This window comes from Xiphophorus maculatus, chromosome 16 (genome assembly GCF_002775205.1).
Source record: "Xiphophorus maculatus strain JP 163 A chromosome 16, X_maculatus-5.0-male, whole genome shotgun sequence".
NCBI classification, from domain to species: Eukaryota; Metazoa; Chordata; class Actinopteri; order Cyprinodontiformes; family Poeciliidae; genus Xiphophorus; species Xiphophorus maculatus.
Genome location: NC_036458.1, coordinates 15,846,250 through 15,864,852, shown reverse-complemented (window position 1 = coordinate 15,864,852; position 18,603 = coordinate 15,846,250). Strand labels below are relative to the sequence as shown.

Here is an 18,603-nt window from a genome sequence, read left to right as displayed (position 1 = left end):
CATTGATCTGATCCAGCCAGACTCTCAAGTTGTGCAGCCTGGACAATCACTGACCATCACCTGTCAGCCCTCTGGTTATTCTGTGACTGATAATAGCTATGCAACAGGATGGATCAGACATCGTGAAGGAAAACCAATGGAATGGATTTTTGATATGTGGGGTGGTGGGACCTTTTACAAGAATGATGCCCTAAAGAACAAGTTCAGCTACAGCAGAGACACTTCTGCTGGAACAGTAACAATAACAGGACAGAATCTGCAGCCTGAAGACACAGCTGTTTATTACTGTGTGAGACACACAGTGATACAAACCACATTCAAGACTGCACAAAAACTCAGCAGCCAGCAGTCAGACATGGACTTCATAAAAACCAAGCCACACTGAGTGCAGCACAAGCCTCTGTTGACTTTAACAATGCATGTATGCTTAATTATACAGTCCTTCAAGAAAAGTTTTTTTTTTTCAATCAAACTCTCTGTTTTTAAGAAGCTACTTTAGAAATATTTGAAACGTAAATTGCAAAAATCTTAAATATCAGGTGTTAAAAACAGTCAGTTTACCAGTTAAAACATCTGGAAAAGCACCAAGAAAGGTTGTAAGAAAATCTGGATTCCTGGGGAACTTCATAGTGTAATAGATCTTTGTTGCATGTGATTCTCACCTTCTCTTCCTGCCCATTTACTGAGTGGTAACATTCAATAAAGGCCAATAGTGACAAAAAATAATGGAAGAAAGTCATTTGAATGCTATAATGGAATCCTGAGCTAATCAACGTAGATTGACAAAACATCATAAGTTCATTGGAGTGAATGAACCACAGAACCAGTAAAGGGAAAATCCTTAGTTGCCATGAAAATCATCTAAACTGATCAGCTCATGGTAGTAAAAAGGCACAAAAGATTATTTAAATAGAGATGTTTCTACAAAAACTAATTTGATTGAAGGCTAATCACTTCAGAAAATGACCTTAAAGAAGGAGCAGGAAAAAGTTAAGTAAAAGTTTCCCTCAAGAAATAGAAAGTACCGTGGACAAATATCTGATAAACTGTTTTTATCAGCAAGTAAGAGTTAAACACATTTTAATGTAATTTATAAAGAAAAATGTCTATGTACAGCAATGGAGTAGTCCATTGCTTTTAATATTTTGTATGAATTTGTTTGATAAATGATCAAACAAATTCAACCAGTTAAAATCTCTGAAAATCTTTTAGTTTTAGCTTCTTCAGCCCTTTTGTGTCAGATATATATTGTCTTCAGGGAAAAAATATGATCATCTCAGTCAGAACATTGGAAAATAAGTTGTCTTTTTATGGCTGGACGAATAGAAGGTCTTCAATGTCTTGATGTGTCCTGATACATTTTGTTGTTTTTTTTTTTCTTTAAATGAATTATCAAAACACTGATCATCATTACAAACAATCATGCACTCAACAATATGCAAATTTAGCTTGTATAAAAGGAAGTGAGGATGATGTGTTACTGAGAGGAACAAAGAGCTTCCATCAGTTCAGCTTCAGCATCAACCATGTTCTCTCTATCTCTGATACTGCTGCTGCTGACAGCTGGATCCTGTGAGCATCTTTTTATAGCGTCAAACTAATAACTACATCTAATACAATGACAGCTTCAATGACTCACTGCCTTGATGTTTATCTTTGTTTCTACAGGTGTCTACTGCATTGATCTGATCCAGCCAGACTCTGAAGTTGTGCAGCCTGGACAATCACTGACCATCACCTGTCGGCCCTCTGGTTATTCTATGACTGATATCAGCTATGCAACAGGTTGGATCAGACATCGTGAAGGAAGGTCGATGGATTGGATCTCTCATCAGTGGGGTGGTGGTGCTTTGAGGCAAAACAATGCTTTAAAGAACAAGTTCGGCTACAGCAGAGACACTTCTGCTGGAACAGTAACAATAACAGGACAGAATATGCAGCCTGAAGACACAGCTGTTTATTACTGTGTGAGACGACGCACAGTGAAACAAACCACATGCAAGCCTGAACAAAAACTTAGCATTCAGCAGTCAGACGTGAGCTTTATATCAACCTAACCCGACTGACTTCAGAACAATCCTCTGCTAACTTTAACAAAGCGTGTTTGATAAATTATTAGTGAGCTCTGAAATTTTACTTGAAAACTTTAAATTATTCAATTTTCAGTGAGCATAGTTTATATTTGACAACCAATCCATTTGGAATGAAGATGTGTGGCAGATTTTCCAACTTTTTAAAAGACTTTAACTATTCTGATGAGTCATGTTAGATGGAGTTAACTGCATTTTAGGTTTGACTGCATGCAAATATGGCCACCTGCTCCTCTATGCCATAATCATATGAAGTTAACAGGAATTTATTTTTATGAACATATTTTATTTGTTTTACCCCTGCTCTTAACAGCTTTAGGTTGGTTTCATTAATTATTTATAATTCTGCTGAAACACTGCTGAACGTATTTTGTAATACTTTTGTAATACTTCAAAGCCACCAGAGGAGGAGCCATCAGACCACAGTTAACATATTTTTTACAGAGGAAAAGAGTTCTCTTTATTCTATTCATATTTTTATTTTGTATATAAACTTTGGTGTAGTTTTTCCATGAGCAAGTTCCAAAAAAATGTAAAAAGCTTGAACAGAAGTGAAACATTTAAAAAGCAACTTCTCAGTAAAAGGCTAAGAAGTCTCCAGAACAGGGTCAATAGATCATCTCCTCTCAGAAGTAACATGTAGCACATTTCTGGCAAGCAGAGTAGCTTTTAATGGACGACGATAAAAATAGGTCCAGACTCTTGGGCCTTGTTCTCTAAATGAAATGTTAAATTAATCAAAATCTGGACAGAGGACCTTTGACCCCTGAGCAACACTCATGGTAAGACACTGTGAACATTTCCTCTGGTTCTGGTGGGACTTTATTCAATTCAGTTCAAAAATCCAGTTCAAATTTGGAAATTAAATGTTGTAACTCATATCATCCAAGTGTCTACGTAGAGTTGTTTTGGATGATGATGTTGGGGCAGGAAGGGTAGGGCAAATCTGAAAAAGCCTCTAACTGAAGAATGTCAGCATGCAATGCTATTATGTAAACCAATAAAATAGCAAATCTGAACTGCATAAATGCATTTCTGCTGATTTTGATTATTAGCGATGACAGCTTTAAAAGCTATAAATGAAATGCATCTCACTTTATGTGATAAATCTCTCTGAATTTCATTTCTTTAAGTTAATTACAAAAATTAATTAATTTTTTGATGTCAATGTCAAATTTATGTCAAATTTATTTATATAGCACCTTACAGCAGACAAGACTGCACCAAAGTGCTGTACAAAAACAACAACACAAAAACAACAACACAAATGACAAAACAGAACACACATCATTTAAATGCCAAAGAATAAAAATGAGTTTTAAGAAGCGATTTAAAATGGTCCAGGCTGTGGGCAGATCTAATCTGGAAAGGTAAGTTATTCCATAAAACAGGAGCAGCAACAGAAAAAGCTCGATCTCCTTTCCTCTTAAGTCGAGTTCGAGGAACTGTAAGTAATAACTGATTATTTGATCGTAGCGTTCTGGACACAGACTGGAAATTTAAAAGGTCCCGAAGATAAGGGGGGGCTAACCCATTTAAAACTTTAAAAGTTAACAAAAGAATCTTAAAATCTATTCGATAAAAGACAGGCAGCCAGTGTAAAGATGCCAGAGTTGGCCTTATGTGGTCATGCTTCCTGGTTCCTGTGAGAAGCCGTGCTGCTGCGTTATGGATCATTTGAAGTCGCTGAATCTGTGATTTTTCCATCCCTCTATATAAAGAGTTGCAGTAATCCAGTCGAGTTGTTATGAAGGCATGGATAAGTCTTTCAAAGTCCTTAAAACCGAAATAAGATTTAACTTTTGCTAAAAGCCGAAGGTGGTAAAAACTCGATTTAACGACAGAACTAACTTGTTTATGTAGCTTTAGAGAGCTGTCAAAAGTGAAACCAAGATTCCTAGCAGAGGTCTGATAAGAGCGAGCTAAAGAACCAAGAATCTGATCTGGATTTGTAGTCTGAAGTTTCTGACCAAATAATAGAACTTGAGTTTTGCTTTCATTGAGGTGAAGAAAGTTTTTTTCCATCCATAATTTAACTTCAGCTAAACAGTTTAGCAACAGCTGAAGAGAATCAGTTGTACCATTTTGCAATTTAAGGGGCAAATAAATCTGGATATCATCTGCAAAACAATGAAAGGAAATATTAAATTTTTGGAAAATTTTACCAAGAGGCAGTAAATACAAGATAAACAAAATGGGCCCTAAAATTGACCCTTGGGGAACACCATACTTTAATGGTCTGGCCCCAGAACAGGATTGGTCAAGATGAACAGAAAAGGTTCTGTTTTCTAAATAAGACTTGAACCATTGGAATACTGAGCCTCGCAGGCCAACACAGTGTTTTAATCTATGTAAGAGAATTTGATGATCTACAGTATCAAATGCAGAGCTCAAATCTAGAAGTAATAAAACTGCAATGTTGCCTGAATCAACTGTTAAGAGGAGATCATTATACACTCGGAGCAAGGCAGATTCAGTGCTATGAGCAACTTTAAACTTTAAATGACATTCTAATTTATTGGGATGCACCTGCATGAAATAACTGCATTTTCTTCTCAATTACTTCTGTTCATGTTCACAGTTGGGAGAGACAATAACTATGACTTCTGATGAAATGTTTTAGAACTCAACAGGTTTCTATCTGTTCTCCAGACTACAACATACTCTCCTGTCTATCTGCTGGGAAAATAAAAGGGGAGGAGCCACACCAACCCATTAGCTCTTAAAGCAGCACAGTCAGTTCTTTAACTCAGTTTTTGTCTGTAAACCTTCAGAGGTTTATTTGGAATAAACTAGCCTTTGTTCTATTTATATAATGGAGAAAATTGTCATCTTTAGTTTACTTCCAGTAATTGGGATTAATGGTGAGAATTGTATGGGTTTTTGAAAATGTTTGTGAGAGTTGAAGATTTACTGACCAAGAACCTTTCTCTTACAGGAGTCTTTAGTGAGATTAAACTGGACCAGTCTCAGTCTGAGGGGAAGAGACCTGGAGAGACAGTGAAGATGTCTTGTGTCATGTCTGGTTTTACCATGACAGAATACTTCATTCACTGGATCAGACAGAAACCAGGCAAAGCTCTGGAGTGGATAGGGAGGATGGATACTGGTAGCAATGCAGCAATATATGGAAGCTCCTTTCAAAGCCGTTTCATCATGACTGAAAATGTCCCCAGCAGCACCCAGTACCTGGAGATCAGGAGTCTGACAGCAGAAGATTCTGCTGCTTATTTCTGCGCTCGAGAGACACAGTGACTGAAAGCAGAGGAACAGCTGCACAAAAACATCCACAGACAAAGACCTTTAATGCAGGGACATCTGGGTTGTGTAACTGTAACAAAGCTATCATTTCCAGAGGGGCAGGATTATGAACAGATCAGGAAGTAACTGAGGCTCCCCAAAGACCATGAGGATCTGGTGTGAAACTGACGATACAAAATGGGGATCGATCATTTCAGACAACAAAACTGATGCAAAACTGTAACAGGAACAGAAACACTGTAGAGTAATCAAAGGTTAAGAAACATACCAGTTTACTACAGAGGGACATTTCAGTTGGAGGATTTTTAACCTAAAATTTTTTCTTCTTACATAAAGTGACTGTTCTCTGATGGGCTCTTTAGATATTTATTATATATAATCTGCAGGTGGATTAAAACCCTGTAAATTCACACAGATTAAGACAATAGGACATGTTACAGGATGACCTCAGTTGCTGAATGTGGGTACAAATTGAGCAACTGACATCAAAAAGGTACAAGAGATGAGAATGATAAAAAAAAAGTTTGCCGATGAACATACGTATAAACAAACAGTCTGAAGAGTCCAAATTCGGAAGAAACACAAAATCTCATTTTTTATCTTTAAGCAGGTAAATCTTAAGTAAATATATTTCTTGTTGTTGTTTGTTTGTTTTTACATTTTAATAACATACAAAACTTGAACTAAAATACATCAACACTAAAAATGACAAATTGCAAGGTAGTGAAAACCTCAGTTTTTGGAAAAACTAGTAAATTCAAAGTTGCTGACTTTATTGCTAGATTTGAATTATTGATCCTTTAATCATCCTCAAAATCCAGAAATGGTTCATGAAACAGAAAAGCAAAACAAATTATTCTATTTCTTCATTTAACGTTTTTATGTTAAGTTGTCAGTAGGGATTGTTCTGGTTACATAAAGTAAAAAGAAAAGATCTGATCTAATATTTAATTTCCAGCAAATAAATGATCTCATATAAGAATGACAATTTACCTAAATATTCTAGCATTTCTTTGCAGACCTTTTTGTACTCCTGCAGATTTTCTGTGCTCTAAGTTCCTGAGACAAAATATGAAACTGAATTAAAAAGAAATGTGTTCAGCAATGTGCTAAACATGTTCATGTAAAAGAAGAGATGACTGATGCTGCTGCTGACAGCTGGATCATGTGAGAAGCTCTGAATCAATTCAAACTACTAATTACACTGTATTTGGTCAAAATCAGATGAATTATGACAATGATTGTATTTTCATGTTTTCATAGGTGCCTTCAGTGTTGATCTTATCCAGCCAGACTCCAAGGTTGTCCAGTCTGGACAATCTTTAACCATAGTCTATCGGCCTTCTGGTTATTCTGTGACAGATAGCTATGCAACAGGATGGATCAGACAGCGTGAAGGAAAGTCGATGGATTGGATTTTTCACCAGTGGGGTGGTGGGACTTTTTACCAAAATAATGCCCTGAAGAACAAGTTCAGCTGCAGCAGAGACACTTCTGTTGGAACAGTAACAATAACAGGACAGAATGTGCAGCCTGAGGACACAGCTGTTTATTACTGTGTGAGACGACGCACAGTGACACAAACCACATGGAAGCCTGAAAACCTGCTGTGCATGCATGTGAATAGAGAGACTTTGATATGTCCAATTAGACTTGTTGCGTAACAAAGCATATTTATTACTTACAAAGAACGCACTGAAATCATATGAGGTACTCAAAGTCCCCAAACGCCGTTCAGCCCTTTTGGTTTTTTTTGGAAATTGAATTTAGTGAATTGTGAATTTTAGCCTGCATGTAGATCTTATTTGCTTAGACATCCTCTCTAACCGACAGCAATAATAAAGAAATTTAGTCAGACTTTTTTCTTTCTATGACATAATTATTTGCAATATTTTCAGCTGGTACTAATAAATTACCCAAAAGATGTTTTTTTAAAACCAATTAGTCACCAAAAATCAGCTTTTTCTCAAATAACCAAATGTTCTAGAGAAGTTACCAAAAATGCTGGAAAATTTGAAGTTTATTCAAAGTATTTTCTCAACTGAAACTATGATGAACTTGACTTTCTATCTTGTTTGTTTAGTGGGAAAATGTAATAGAGAGGGAGGAGCTAAGCCAACCCTTCCTCTCTTAAAACTGCAAATTCAGTCAGTTAACACCTATGTCTCATCTCAAATGGAGAAAACAGTCATCTGGAGTTTGCTTTTAATAATTTGGATTGATGGTGAGAATGATCTGTGTCTTTGAACATTAATGTGAGAATTTAAGAATTATTGACTGAAAACTTTGATCTTGCAGGAGTCTTTAGTGAGATTAAACTGGACCAGTCTCCATCTCAGGACGAGAGACCTGGAGAGACAGTGAAGATGTCTTGTCTCATGTCTGGTTTTGACATGACCAGATACTTCATTCACTGGATAAGACAGAAACCAGGGAGAGCTCTGGAGTGGATAGGGAGGATGAATGCTGGTAGCAATTCAGTAGACTATGGAAGCTCCGTTCAAAGCCGTTTCATCATGACTGAAAATGTCCCCATCAGCACCCAGTACCTGGAGATCAGGAGTCTGACAGCAGAAGATTCTGCTGTTTATTTCTGCGCTCGAAGAGACACAGTGACTGAAAGCTGAGGAACTGCTACACAAAAACATCCACAGACAAAGACCTTTAATGTGGTGACATCTAACAGTAGCAAATGCATGTTAGTAATATTTCAGATTAAATTATATTTTCTTCAATAAAAAATTTTTATTGTCACTTTATATCCACAGATTGTGGAAAAATGGAAGCAAAAATACGAAACAGGCTGAATTTAATTGAGCTCACGTGGCAGCTGATTTATTTTTTTTGCCAATTTGTCTGTTATGTACAAACACCAGACTCATTTACTGAATTGAGTTTATTGAACCATTGTGGATTGAATTATTCAAAGGTCAGGGATATGTGGCATGAGTATCATGATAAGGTTAAGCTGGTCCTGAAATCAATAATAAAAGCAGTCTAAATAAAAGTATAAAAAATGGTATTAAAAAACAGAGTTGAAGATGAATAAAACAAATAAAATAAAATAACTATCCCCCTAACCACCTGCAAAAAAAAGAAAAAAACATAAAAGAAATCTAGACTTGTTGGAAAGCAAAATTTTAAAAATTGGAGAGAAGCAGCTTTGTACTGATTTACACGACAACTGATTGGGAGACAACAGGATTTGAACTTCGGATTAATTTGCCGGTCTGGATGGAGCAATCAGGAGATTAATGAAGGCTTCAGGAGACCACAAAGAGGTGGAGTAAACTATAAGAAGGAGCTGAGTTCAATCATTTCCCAAACAAATGTGATCCAAAACTACATCACAAGTTGGATCAGATATGAACAGACAGACTTCCTTTAGAGTTTTTTAAGGCAAGTCACTCAGAAACTGAGGTCAGAAAACTACTGAGGATTGTACATTTCACGCATGAACATAAAGAAATTATATTTCAGCCAACAAATTGGTATAATAGTAGGCAATCTGAAGAGTCCTGTTCAAACATAAAAACTCCTCCATGACAGTTCTTTGTTTGAAACACTAGAGGGCACTCAATGTTGCTGATTTTAAAGTTAGATTTAAAATACTTGATACTTTGATCATTAAATTACAACTTTAGTTTAACACATTATTGATATAAATTTTTAATCTGCATATATTATGTGCTCTATGAGGCTGAGACAAAATAAGAAACTCAGTTATAATAAAATGTATTCAACAATATGCAAAGTATGGTCATTTAAAAAGAAGAGAGGAGTCTGTGTCAGTCAGTAGAGGAAGGCGCTCCCATCAGTTCAGCCTCTAAATCAACCATGTTCTCTGTGGCTCTGATGCTGCTGCTGACAACTGGATCATGTGAGAAGCTTTGGGTCGATTCAGACACTAAATTCTCAAAACTTAAGATGAATTATGGCATCAATAATGTTTCCTTTTTTTCAGGTGTCTTGAGTATTGATCTGATTCAGCCGGACTCCAAGATTGTCCAGCCAGGACAGCCTTTGACCATCGTCTGTCGGCCCTCCGGTTATTCTTTGACTGATGTATTTGCAACAGGTTGGATCAGACAGCGTGATGGAAAACCAATGGAATGGATTTTTCATATGTGGGGACATAATGGTGACTTTTACCAAAACAATGCCCTGAAGAACAAGTTCAGCTACAGCAGAGACACTTCTGCTGGAACAATAACAATGACAGGACAGAATCTGCAGCCTGAAGACACAGCTGTTTATTACTGTGTGAGACGAGACACAGTGATATAAACCATAACCAACCCTGAACAAAAACCAGCCAACCATCAGAATCTAATTACAGAAAGCCTTCTCTGTGTTTGGATAAAGAGATGGTGGCATTTCTAATAAGTCTTGTGGAGTAACTAAACAATTTGACTGACACTCATTGTCAAGTTCTTTTCTAATTTATGCAGCTTCCCCACTTGAGAAGGGATGGACAAATCGATGTAGACTTTCGTTAACAGGGTTTTACTCAAAGGACCAAGCAATTTTCTTCATTTTTTATCCTCCATTTATTAATGTGTGTCAAGACATTCCATGATTGGTCCAGAAGCAGGTAAAAACCTTTAAACAAACCCAAAAGGAAAAAAAAATTTACTAATCTGCATGTAATATTACATAAACTAATTCCACTCAAACTACAAAGCAAATGATGACAAACTATATAAACAATACTAAGCAAACCACTGTGAATCAAACTCACAAAGAAATTAAAGTTAAATGAACAAGTAACTAAACTTAAGTTCTCCAACTTTATAATACATTTCACATTAACATTTACAATTACATAATATTTTCATTTATTTAAATATACAAACATCCGCCTTTCAATATTAGTTATAAATATTTACTTTATAAATATGAATAGCTAATGCTAAATTGATTAATAGTTAAACTTAACACCCAATAACACAACAATCATTAAAATCATTAAAATCAGTTCCAGACTTCACCACCACAATCCACCGCTGCGGTTAATAGGCGTTAATTGGCCGGTAAAGATGGCGGCCCGCTGTCGGGACGTGAGTAACTTTGCAGTCCGACCTCATAATGATACAGCTTCTGTCTTACCGGCTGCCTCTCCGCTCGTTTACAGATTCGTCCAGATCTGCACAAATTCCAGGATTTCTGATGAAGAGTCCCCAAACTCCAGTCCTCTTTGTTTGACTTTCTTTTCCGCCTTTTTTTCTTTCATTGTCCGTCCCTCTTTTAGGTCCGTGTGGAACATAGTGAGCGCATGTCTTTTTTTTCCTTTTCTGATTTGACTTCACACTCATAAAGAACTGACTTAAATTGTATATTATTTTCAAAACTGATTTACATATTTATTGAGCTTAGTGAATTGTGACTTTCAGCTCTCTTGTAAATTTCTTTTGTCTTGACCTTAGTAACTTACAGTAGCCTACAATAAAGATATTTATTAGGCTTGTTTTGTTTACAAAAGAATAATCAGCTGCATCTTTGACATGTTCGTCCCATTAAATTAGTTGAAAGAAGTTATCCAACTAATCTAAGCAATCTGGGTGAGGCAATAGGATTTACTGGAAATTTACTTTAGATTAAAATAAAATTCAAAAATCTGTCCTCTGACACAATATGGAATCACAAGTCTTTCCAACAGCACTGGCCCCAGATTTCAGTCCAATTCAATTCAAAATAGTGATTAAAGATTGGATTCAGATCAGACTCTCCATGTCTGAGTGTGCACTAGATGTCCCTGATCAAACCAAGTAACATTCTCTGATGCTACATTCATTGTCAGTTTCAGCACTTACACTTTAGGAGATCTTGAAACATTCTGTACGCCTTCTGACACTGCAGCTCAAATCTATTAGCAGTTTCTGCCTCCAGTGTATATACACCCAAGTTGAATTTATATGTGCTTCAAGTCAACCTCATTCTAATTAAACATCCTAAACAGATAAGCCAAACCACAGAAACCATCTTGTGTCTGTATTGTTATATCTTTTTTCTGCTGCATATCCTGCATTGTTTATATACATGGATATAGGAGACATCAGTAAATTATGTATAAAAGTAATATTAAGCAACATGCAGATTGTTATAGAGAGAACAAATTTGGCAACAGTTGACTATGAAACAATGACACATTACAACATTTTGAGATGTTTCTTTTGATTTTTTTTAAAGAAAATGCATCAAAAAAAAACCTGAAATCCACAACCCCTTTTTTATTAGTGAAAAAATAACCAATGAGTTGATATAAAGTTGTTTTATTGTCTCAACACATTGTTAATTGTCATTTTTTTTAAAAATAGGAATGTTTTAAACATAGAGCTTAAAAACTAATAAAGCATTTTTAAATTATTGCTAATTGGATCAAAAATATGAATAAAGACTGCAACCTTTGCAGCTATCACATTTCTATGACTTCTGTTTTTATCCTCCCACCTGAGGGTGGTGTAGGTTTTTGCATTAGGGTTTTTTACTGTGATATACTGGGGTGGCACACAGATACACACCAATACAAAAACCTCAGAATATAAACCTGAGAGAAATCCTCCAGTATGCAGAGAAAATAAAAACAGAACATCACCAGCATTTGCAGAACATGAGGTAAATATACTGTTTGTCTATTTGGAAGCTTGGAAGTTTAACAATTAGCCGTTTAAATTAATAAAGCAGCGAATGTAATTCAGAGTCCATTTCAGTTTTAAAGTATGATTGAGAGTTGATACCAAGTTTATTTCAAAGTAATCGCTAATGGAGATCAGACTCGTCAGTGAATGTTAATCTATTCCAGTAAAACAAATGGATCTGGTTTTAGTTGTTGTTACTTTGGTGGTACAGGTTTTTGTTGAAGGACTCAGTGAAGATGTAGCACTGTGATTATGGTTTTGACTACTGGGGAGACGGAACCACAGTCACTGTTAGTCCAGGTGAGGCTTCTTAAAATATTATCAAAAACCTTTCTTATTGCTGTGTTTTAAAGTAATTTTGGTAATGTGAAGTGTTGTTTTTTTGGTTTTGGTGGTTTTATTATGTTAAAAACACGCTGCATGAACCGCCTTAATAGATTTTACATTATAGAGGAGATAATTTTATTAAGTTCCTAATTTATGTGTTTTTTTTTTTTCTTTTTGTTTTGTTAAAATAATATTCCTTGAATTTTGTTCATTTTTTTTGTTCTATTTTAATTATCCCTCTGATCAACAAAATTGTTATTTTTAACAAAAGCTTCATAAAAGAATTTAGGCTTTCAATTTATATTAATACATGTAATGTGAGATTTCAGGAATTAAGCAGGGTAGAAAAAAAAAGAGTATTATAAATAATCGCTTCTTGCAAACACCCAAAATGTCTTACACATTGTCACTCACATATGAAAGCATTGCAGTTACATAAAATCTAACAATTACATAATAAAATAATTGAGAACAAAATGTAATGACAACTGCTGCAAGAATAAATAGAAGCAATTGTGAAAATACAACAAAATATTGTTTATAGACACGAAAAACGACAAAGTACTTTAGCGCTATATTAAAATTATCTTGTACCATTGACTGCACATCTCTCATAACAGTTGTGGTGAAATGGAAAACATGAAAATAAACATTCATAAATCCTGATTTAAATTGAAACTTTATTACATAAAATATATTTCCCATATTAATATTGTCCTATCAGTTGCTTTGAAGCCATTTTAATTACTGAAGAGAAACAGAGTTTTTATATTTTGTAGGTGTTGCAAAAACGAAGATTTAGAGATAGTTTAGTCCTCGGATGTCTTTAACCATAAAATAGAATAGATGTGTGAAAAATGTTTCTGTAGATGAAAACTTAACTGAGTCAGTTTCTTCTGCTCCACTGTGGCTCTTGGAACAGAATTAAACCAACTCTCAAGTGTTGTCTAAATAATTTGTACCAAAAATGTAGTTTGTGTGGAAGGAGCTGACGTTAGTAAAGTTTTCTCCCTGTAAACTCACACGTACCGCTCTGTCCTCTGGAACATTAGAATCTCATATTCTTGGAGAATTTAAATCCATTGGTCTAAAGCAAAACCAAAGTCTCTGCAGCGTCTTCAAAAACACAGAGAAGCTCAAAACCTTTGCTTGTTTTATTGTATATTTAAAGCTGCATTGAGATGGGCAATATTATGGAAATTAATGTTATAAATGTAATTAGATTTATACTCAAATAATGTTATGTTTGATAAAAACTTAATGAAAGAGAAGTTTTTTGCTTAAAAACCGCAGCATAAAGAATAATTGAGTTGTATGAGCTCAAAAAACATTATGGGAATCGAACAATTGTCATTATTTATGATTAAGACTATGGAGTATAACGAAACAGCACATCCATACAATGACAAAACATGAAGCTTTTTTTTTCTAACCAAAAATTATGTTAAAAATAAATTAGGGCCAAATAAGAGAGACGAGAAGAAACCTAAGCACCCGCTTCGGATGTTAACATCCGAAGCGGGTGACCTAAGCATAAGTTGTGATAATCTGAACTACAAAAGGCCAAGAAACTTTAATTATTTTTTTACAATTGCTTGTGTTTATGTTACGCACTTTGGCTGCTTAAATGCATTTTAATTTATACACAACAGAGTTTTTAATATACATAATTTATTAAAATAATGACTGGAATAGATAACCCGAAAGCATGTTGAGTTCTAGCAAAATACTCCCTGCACAAAATTATCTATTTTTAAATAAACTATCTACATGTGTAATCTCACACAGGGGAGTTTTGTATCTGACATAATATCACTACCTAAAAAAAATTATTTCATTTATGTGTTATTATAAAGATCTGATATTGAATTAAATAATAAAAGTAACCTTTTTAAAATGGTATTAAAAGTACTGGCAAAACATTTCCCAACATAAATGTCTTTAAATTTATGAAGTAAGAGGAATATTTATTTACAAATATAATATGTTTCTTGCCCCCTAAGGCAATTCAATGGTGAAATGTACAGAAAATAAGAAAGTTTTTGAAAACTTTTTAAAAGTTTAAAATTCTTAAGTTATGATTTTAAACAAACGTTTATATGAACGTTTTAGAGAGAGAGAAAAAAGATGATGTTTATCTTGCTTGACAAACTTCAGTTCATATTTTTCATTACATCTGATTCATTAAAATGATGATTTGCTTTTCTTTGTTGGAACAGGTGATTCCCCTCAGACTCCGTCCCTCTTCGTCCTCAGTCCTCTGTCGACTCCTGACTTCCCCCTGAAGACAGCAGACGAGCTCGGTCCAAACGTCTGTCTGGTCACAGATTTCCGTCCAAAGGGGGGAGAAGTGGTTCTGAATGGAAAAGGGGGTCCGGTCAACGTGAGCACTGATGATGCCGTCCTGTCAAAGGACAACACCTACAACTTTGCTGCATTCAGCAACGAAACCATCTACTCCTGTGGGATGAACGGGGCCTTCGGCAACAATGAAGCTGGTACCAAAGTTTTGCCTCAGTTTTGACCAAAACTGTTTCCCACAGAATTTGAAATTATCCATTGCTGAAAAATGTTTATGTGGTGAAATTATCTCTCTGTCAGAGTTTTTATAATGTTTGTGTGACTGATTTTCTTTCTGCCTCTAATCAGATGATGAATGTGGCAGCATTTATCCAGGTGAGTCTGATCTCTTCATGTCTCAGTTTGGTTCCATCACTGATCGCTGCTGTTTGTGTTCAGTTCAGTCTGAACTCTGTTTCTCTGTCGTCCAGAAAAAGCCAAGCTGAACTTCTACCTGCTGCTGATGAACGGAGTCCGAGTGGTGTTCACCAAAGCTCTGGCCTTCAGCACCGTCCTCACCATCAGAGGCCTGCTCTTCTGAGAAAAAAAACAATATACGACACAAACCTAAAGTCAATAAGATTTAAAGTTTGAAATTTTGCTATCAGATTTTTACCCCTAATTGTGTAAATGTGAAGAGTGGCATATTTATCACTGAAAGTCTCAAGTTTATTTTAAGCCAAGTTTATTTGTTTAGCACATTTCAGCAACAAGGCAATTCAAAGCGCTTTGCACCATAAACACTTAATACAGACACCAATTATGAAATAAGCAATAAATATTACACGTTGTTAAATGATGTCATCAACTTCACCAAGCAAATCATAAAACAAACCAAAAAAAAGCCTCTGCCAAAAACCTTCTGTCCATTAAAGATATATTTGTATTCAGGCAGCTCTTGTCTCAAATTAAATGTGCTTAGGTTTTTCTGCAATCAACGGAGTAATAGGAACTGCAATAAATATTAAACACTTGGCTTATTTTTCAATATGAGAGCTTTTAGACCATCACAAAATTAAGAAAATGTGTGCGTGGTCCACATAAACACAAGTAATGCGATAAAATAAATAAGTAAATCAATATACCAAATTGAATTGATTAATCATTTAGTAAAATGTTAAATAATTAAACTGCAAACACTTTTGAATTTATCTAGAAATCTGACTTCAGTTGTTTGTATTAAATATGTATAGTCTAATCATCAGTGATGAGAATTTCTAAAATCTTTCTGCAGGCTTAGTTAATTTGTCATGTGGTAATGTTGCATGGAAAGATTTCCTTAGAGGTTTTTCAATATGCTTTGTGTTTCACGCTTTAATGCCAGGAAGTATCTGATTAGTCTGTATTAAATCATCAAGGTATGTATTTCATTAAATATGTTTCCAGGTTCTTTTGTATTTTTCTATATATCTGTGGTTAATGCTCTGAATTAAGCACAGACACATTTTTGGTTGAAATGTGTTACTGGTTTGTTTGAAATACACAGAAATAAAACTTTGTAGCTTTATTTGAGTGTTCATTGAGCATAATGTTTAGAAAATAAAAAAAAACACATAAATCATAATAAATTGCACGAAAATTAAACCTATTAGCTTTTTTCTGTATTTTTGTGTTAATTCCCTCCATAAAGTATTTTTAGACATCATCATATCTTTTAGCATGAGTTTGATGAAGCTCAGATTCTTTTATTACAGTTCTCGTTTTGTCTTTCGGTGCAACAGTTTCATCAGTTGAAACCACATTTCGACAGGAAGTTTAAGCAGGAGATGTAAATCTGACTGGAACCAAACAGCAGCTCAGTTTCCCATCAACGGGGTACGATTTGGTTAACCTCATTTCTGGCTCTGGTTCTGCCTTTCGAAAAAGCTTTTTACAACCATAGAAGAGAATGACTCTCTTTTTCTTTTTCAATTTATGAAATGAATTAGGCTGTACTTTCTATTGATACTAAAAAAACATCACAGAACTGAAAAGAGATTTGGTTGAAATTTGTATTGAGAATACAAATACTATGATCCTAGAGTGTTGGGCAGTTTTTGTTTTTTGTATTACATGAGGGTACTTTTAATGCAAAAATGTAGAAACAGTTTACTGGAGCACACTTAATGAGGGGCAGATTATAAAAGGGAATTCCACCTGAGTCACCATTAAGTAACGTCATGACAAAGCTTTGCACATTTGTCTTAATTAAGGACGATGTGAGTCAGCATAATGTTCTCTGGGGAATTTATTAGAAGAATGCGGTCAGGTCAAATATGCTTAAACAAGGGCGCAGTTTCTTGGAGGAAAAAGACAACGCATTAAAAGTTAGACTCAATTTAATGCAAAACAAAGATGTGTCAACACAATTGCAGCACCAGGTTTACCCATAAGATTACAAATGGACAAATTGAAAACCTATCACGTGATTATTAGGACACTGCTCTGAACAATATGACTCTCACACTCCCTGGTAGATCAGGTGTATGTGAAAGAGTAACCCATGGGGTGTGTCTGGGTGTGTGTGTGTGTTCCACACAAACATAACTGCTTCTAGTCGTAAACTGGATTTTCATGATGAAAAGTGTAATAAATAGGTTAGTTTTAGGTTTAATGCTGTCAGATTTAATGCATTAAAGTGTCAAAGGTAATTGTAAAAGGGAAATATCTGAGAAACACATTATATAGTTGCTGGGGCCTTAGTTTGCAGCTAAACAAAAGAGCATAATTCAGAGAAGCCCAGGACATTAATCCCTCTGATTGACCAGAGAGGGCGCCGTAACACCACTAATGATTCAGAAGAAGACTGGAATTAAGTCAGTTATCCTCAATATGTGGCTGCAACTATTTTATGTACTGTCATGCATAATTTGTTCAAGGTGCTATTGCTTAAAATTCTGAAACAACAACAACATAAAAAGGAGCAGGGTATCAGACTATAGCAATAAAAAAACTCAATTATAACAATAATTTTACAATATGGACTGATTGCAGATTATCTGAAATAGATAAGAGCAAAAGCTTTTACAGACAGATAGATCATTAGATTAGAGGAAATAGGTATAGAAAAAAATCTCCATTTCTTTTGAATAATTTAATTCTCATTACCAGAGAGGTCCTCTTGGTCCTCTTGGTCCTCTTGGTCCTAATGCAAGTTTTCGTCAATGTAATTAATGCTCTTATGTGTCTCTTCACTGTTATCCTCCCAACGTCTTTTACTGGGTTTCCAAATAAAATGTACCTCTAACAGGAGTTACATGTTATGAATATCCTCTGTATACGCCATTATTTAGACTTGATGTAACATCAGTATATTTTGAATACATTGTTCCGCTATCATCCAGAAATAGGTGGGGAGTATCTGTTTTCTTTGTAGTTATTGCCTGGAAATATGTGTTTTGGTATATTTAGTGCAGAAATATAACAATCAAAAGTTATATAGTTGCATTTGAACATACTGAATTCAAAATGCCTTTATTCACTGAAAAGTTAATATCCATAATTCAAACTAAAAAGACATTGTGGCACAATAAAGACAGTTATAAGTGACATACTGTTCAGACAAATGTAATTCTGAAAAGTTTCTGAGGAGGAGTTAATGCAAAACACACCAAACACCTGTATTTATCACCAGGAAATGCCTGAAGACATGCACACATAGTTTAACATGATGGGCTGTTGGACAGGACCGCTGCTCTTAACTGTCTTCATGACAGGTGAATTTATGTACATCCTAAATATATTATCTTTTTATTTGTGCCACCAGATTAAATCACTTGATTTTTTTTTTCTTTAATTTTGACAGGTGTTACTGGACAGACTCTGACAGAGTCTGAACCAGTGGTTAAAAGACCAGGAGAATCCCACAGACTGACCTGTACAGGCTCTGGATTCACATTCAGCAGCTATCCCATGAACTGGGTCAGACAGGCTCCTGGAAAAGGACTGGAATGGATCGCTTTTGTGCA

General features: G+C 35.1%; 2 protein-coding genes across 2 annotated transcripts in view; both read left to right on the top strand.

Moving 5' to 3' along the window:
• The window catches only part of LOC106700343, a 245,212-nt gene that overhangs the window by 139,362 nt on the left and 87,247 nt on the right, over positions 1 to 18,603 (top strand). The window lies entirely within an intron of this gene.
• LOC111611614 (Ig heavy chain Mem5-like) lies at positions 4,859 to 16,163 on the top strand. The gene is made up of 7 exons (XM_023348754.1): positions 4,859 to 4,954; positions 5,029 to 5,334; positions 11,843 to 11,849; positions 12,240 to 12,289; positions 14,536 to 14,814; positions 14,966 to 14,992; positions 15,088 to 16,163. Exons 1-7 carry the CDS (start codon positions 4,906 to 4,908, stop codon positions 15,195 to 15,197), a joined length of 828 nt encoding a protein of 275 aa, XP_023204522.1. The 5' UTR covers positions 4,859 to 4,905; the 3' UTR covers positions 15,198 to 16,163.

Excerpts from the sequence above, each read along its gene's own strand:
- LOC111611614 (XM_023348754.1), top strand. The coding sequence starts at position 4,906 with ATGGAGAAAATTGTCATCTTTAGTTTACTTCCAGTAATTGGGATTAAT. Across the intron at positions 12,290-14,535 it reads CACAGTCACTGTTAGTCCAG|GTGATTCCCCTCAGACTCCG; the intron begins GTGAGGCTTCTT and ends TTGTTGGAACAG. Across the intron at positions 14,993-15,087 it reads ATGTGGCAGCATTTATCCAG|AAAAAGCCAAGCTGAACTTC; the intron begins GTGAGTCTGATC and ends TCTGTCGTCCAG.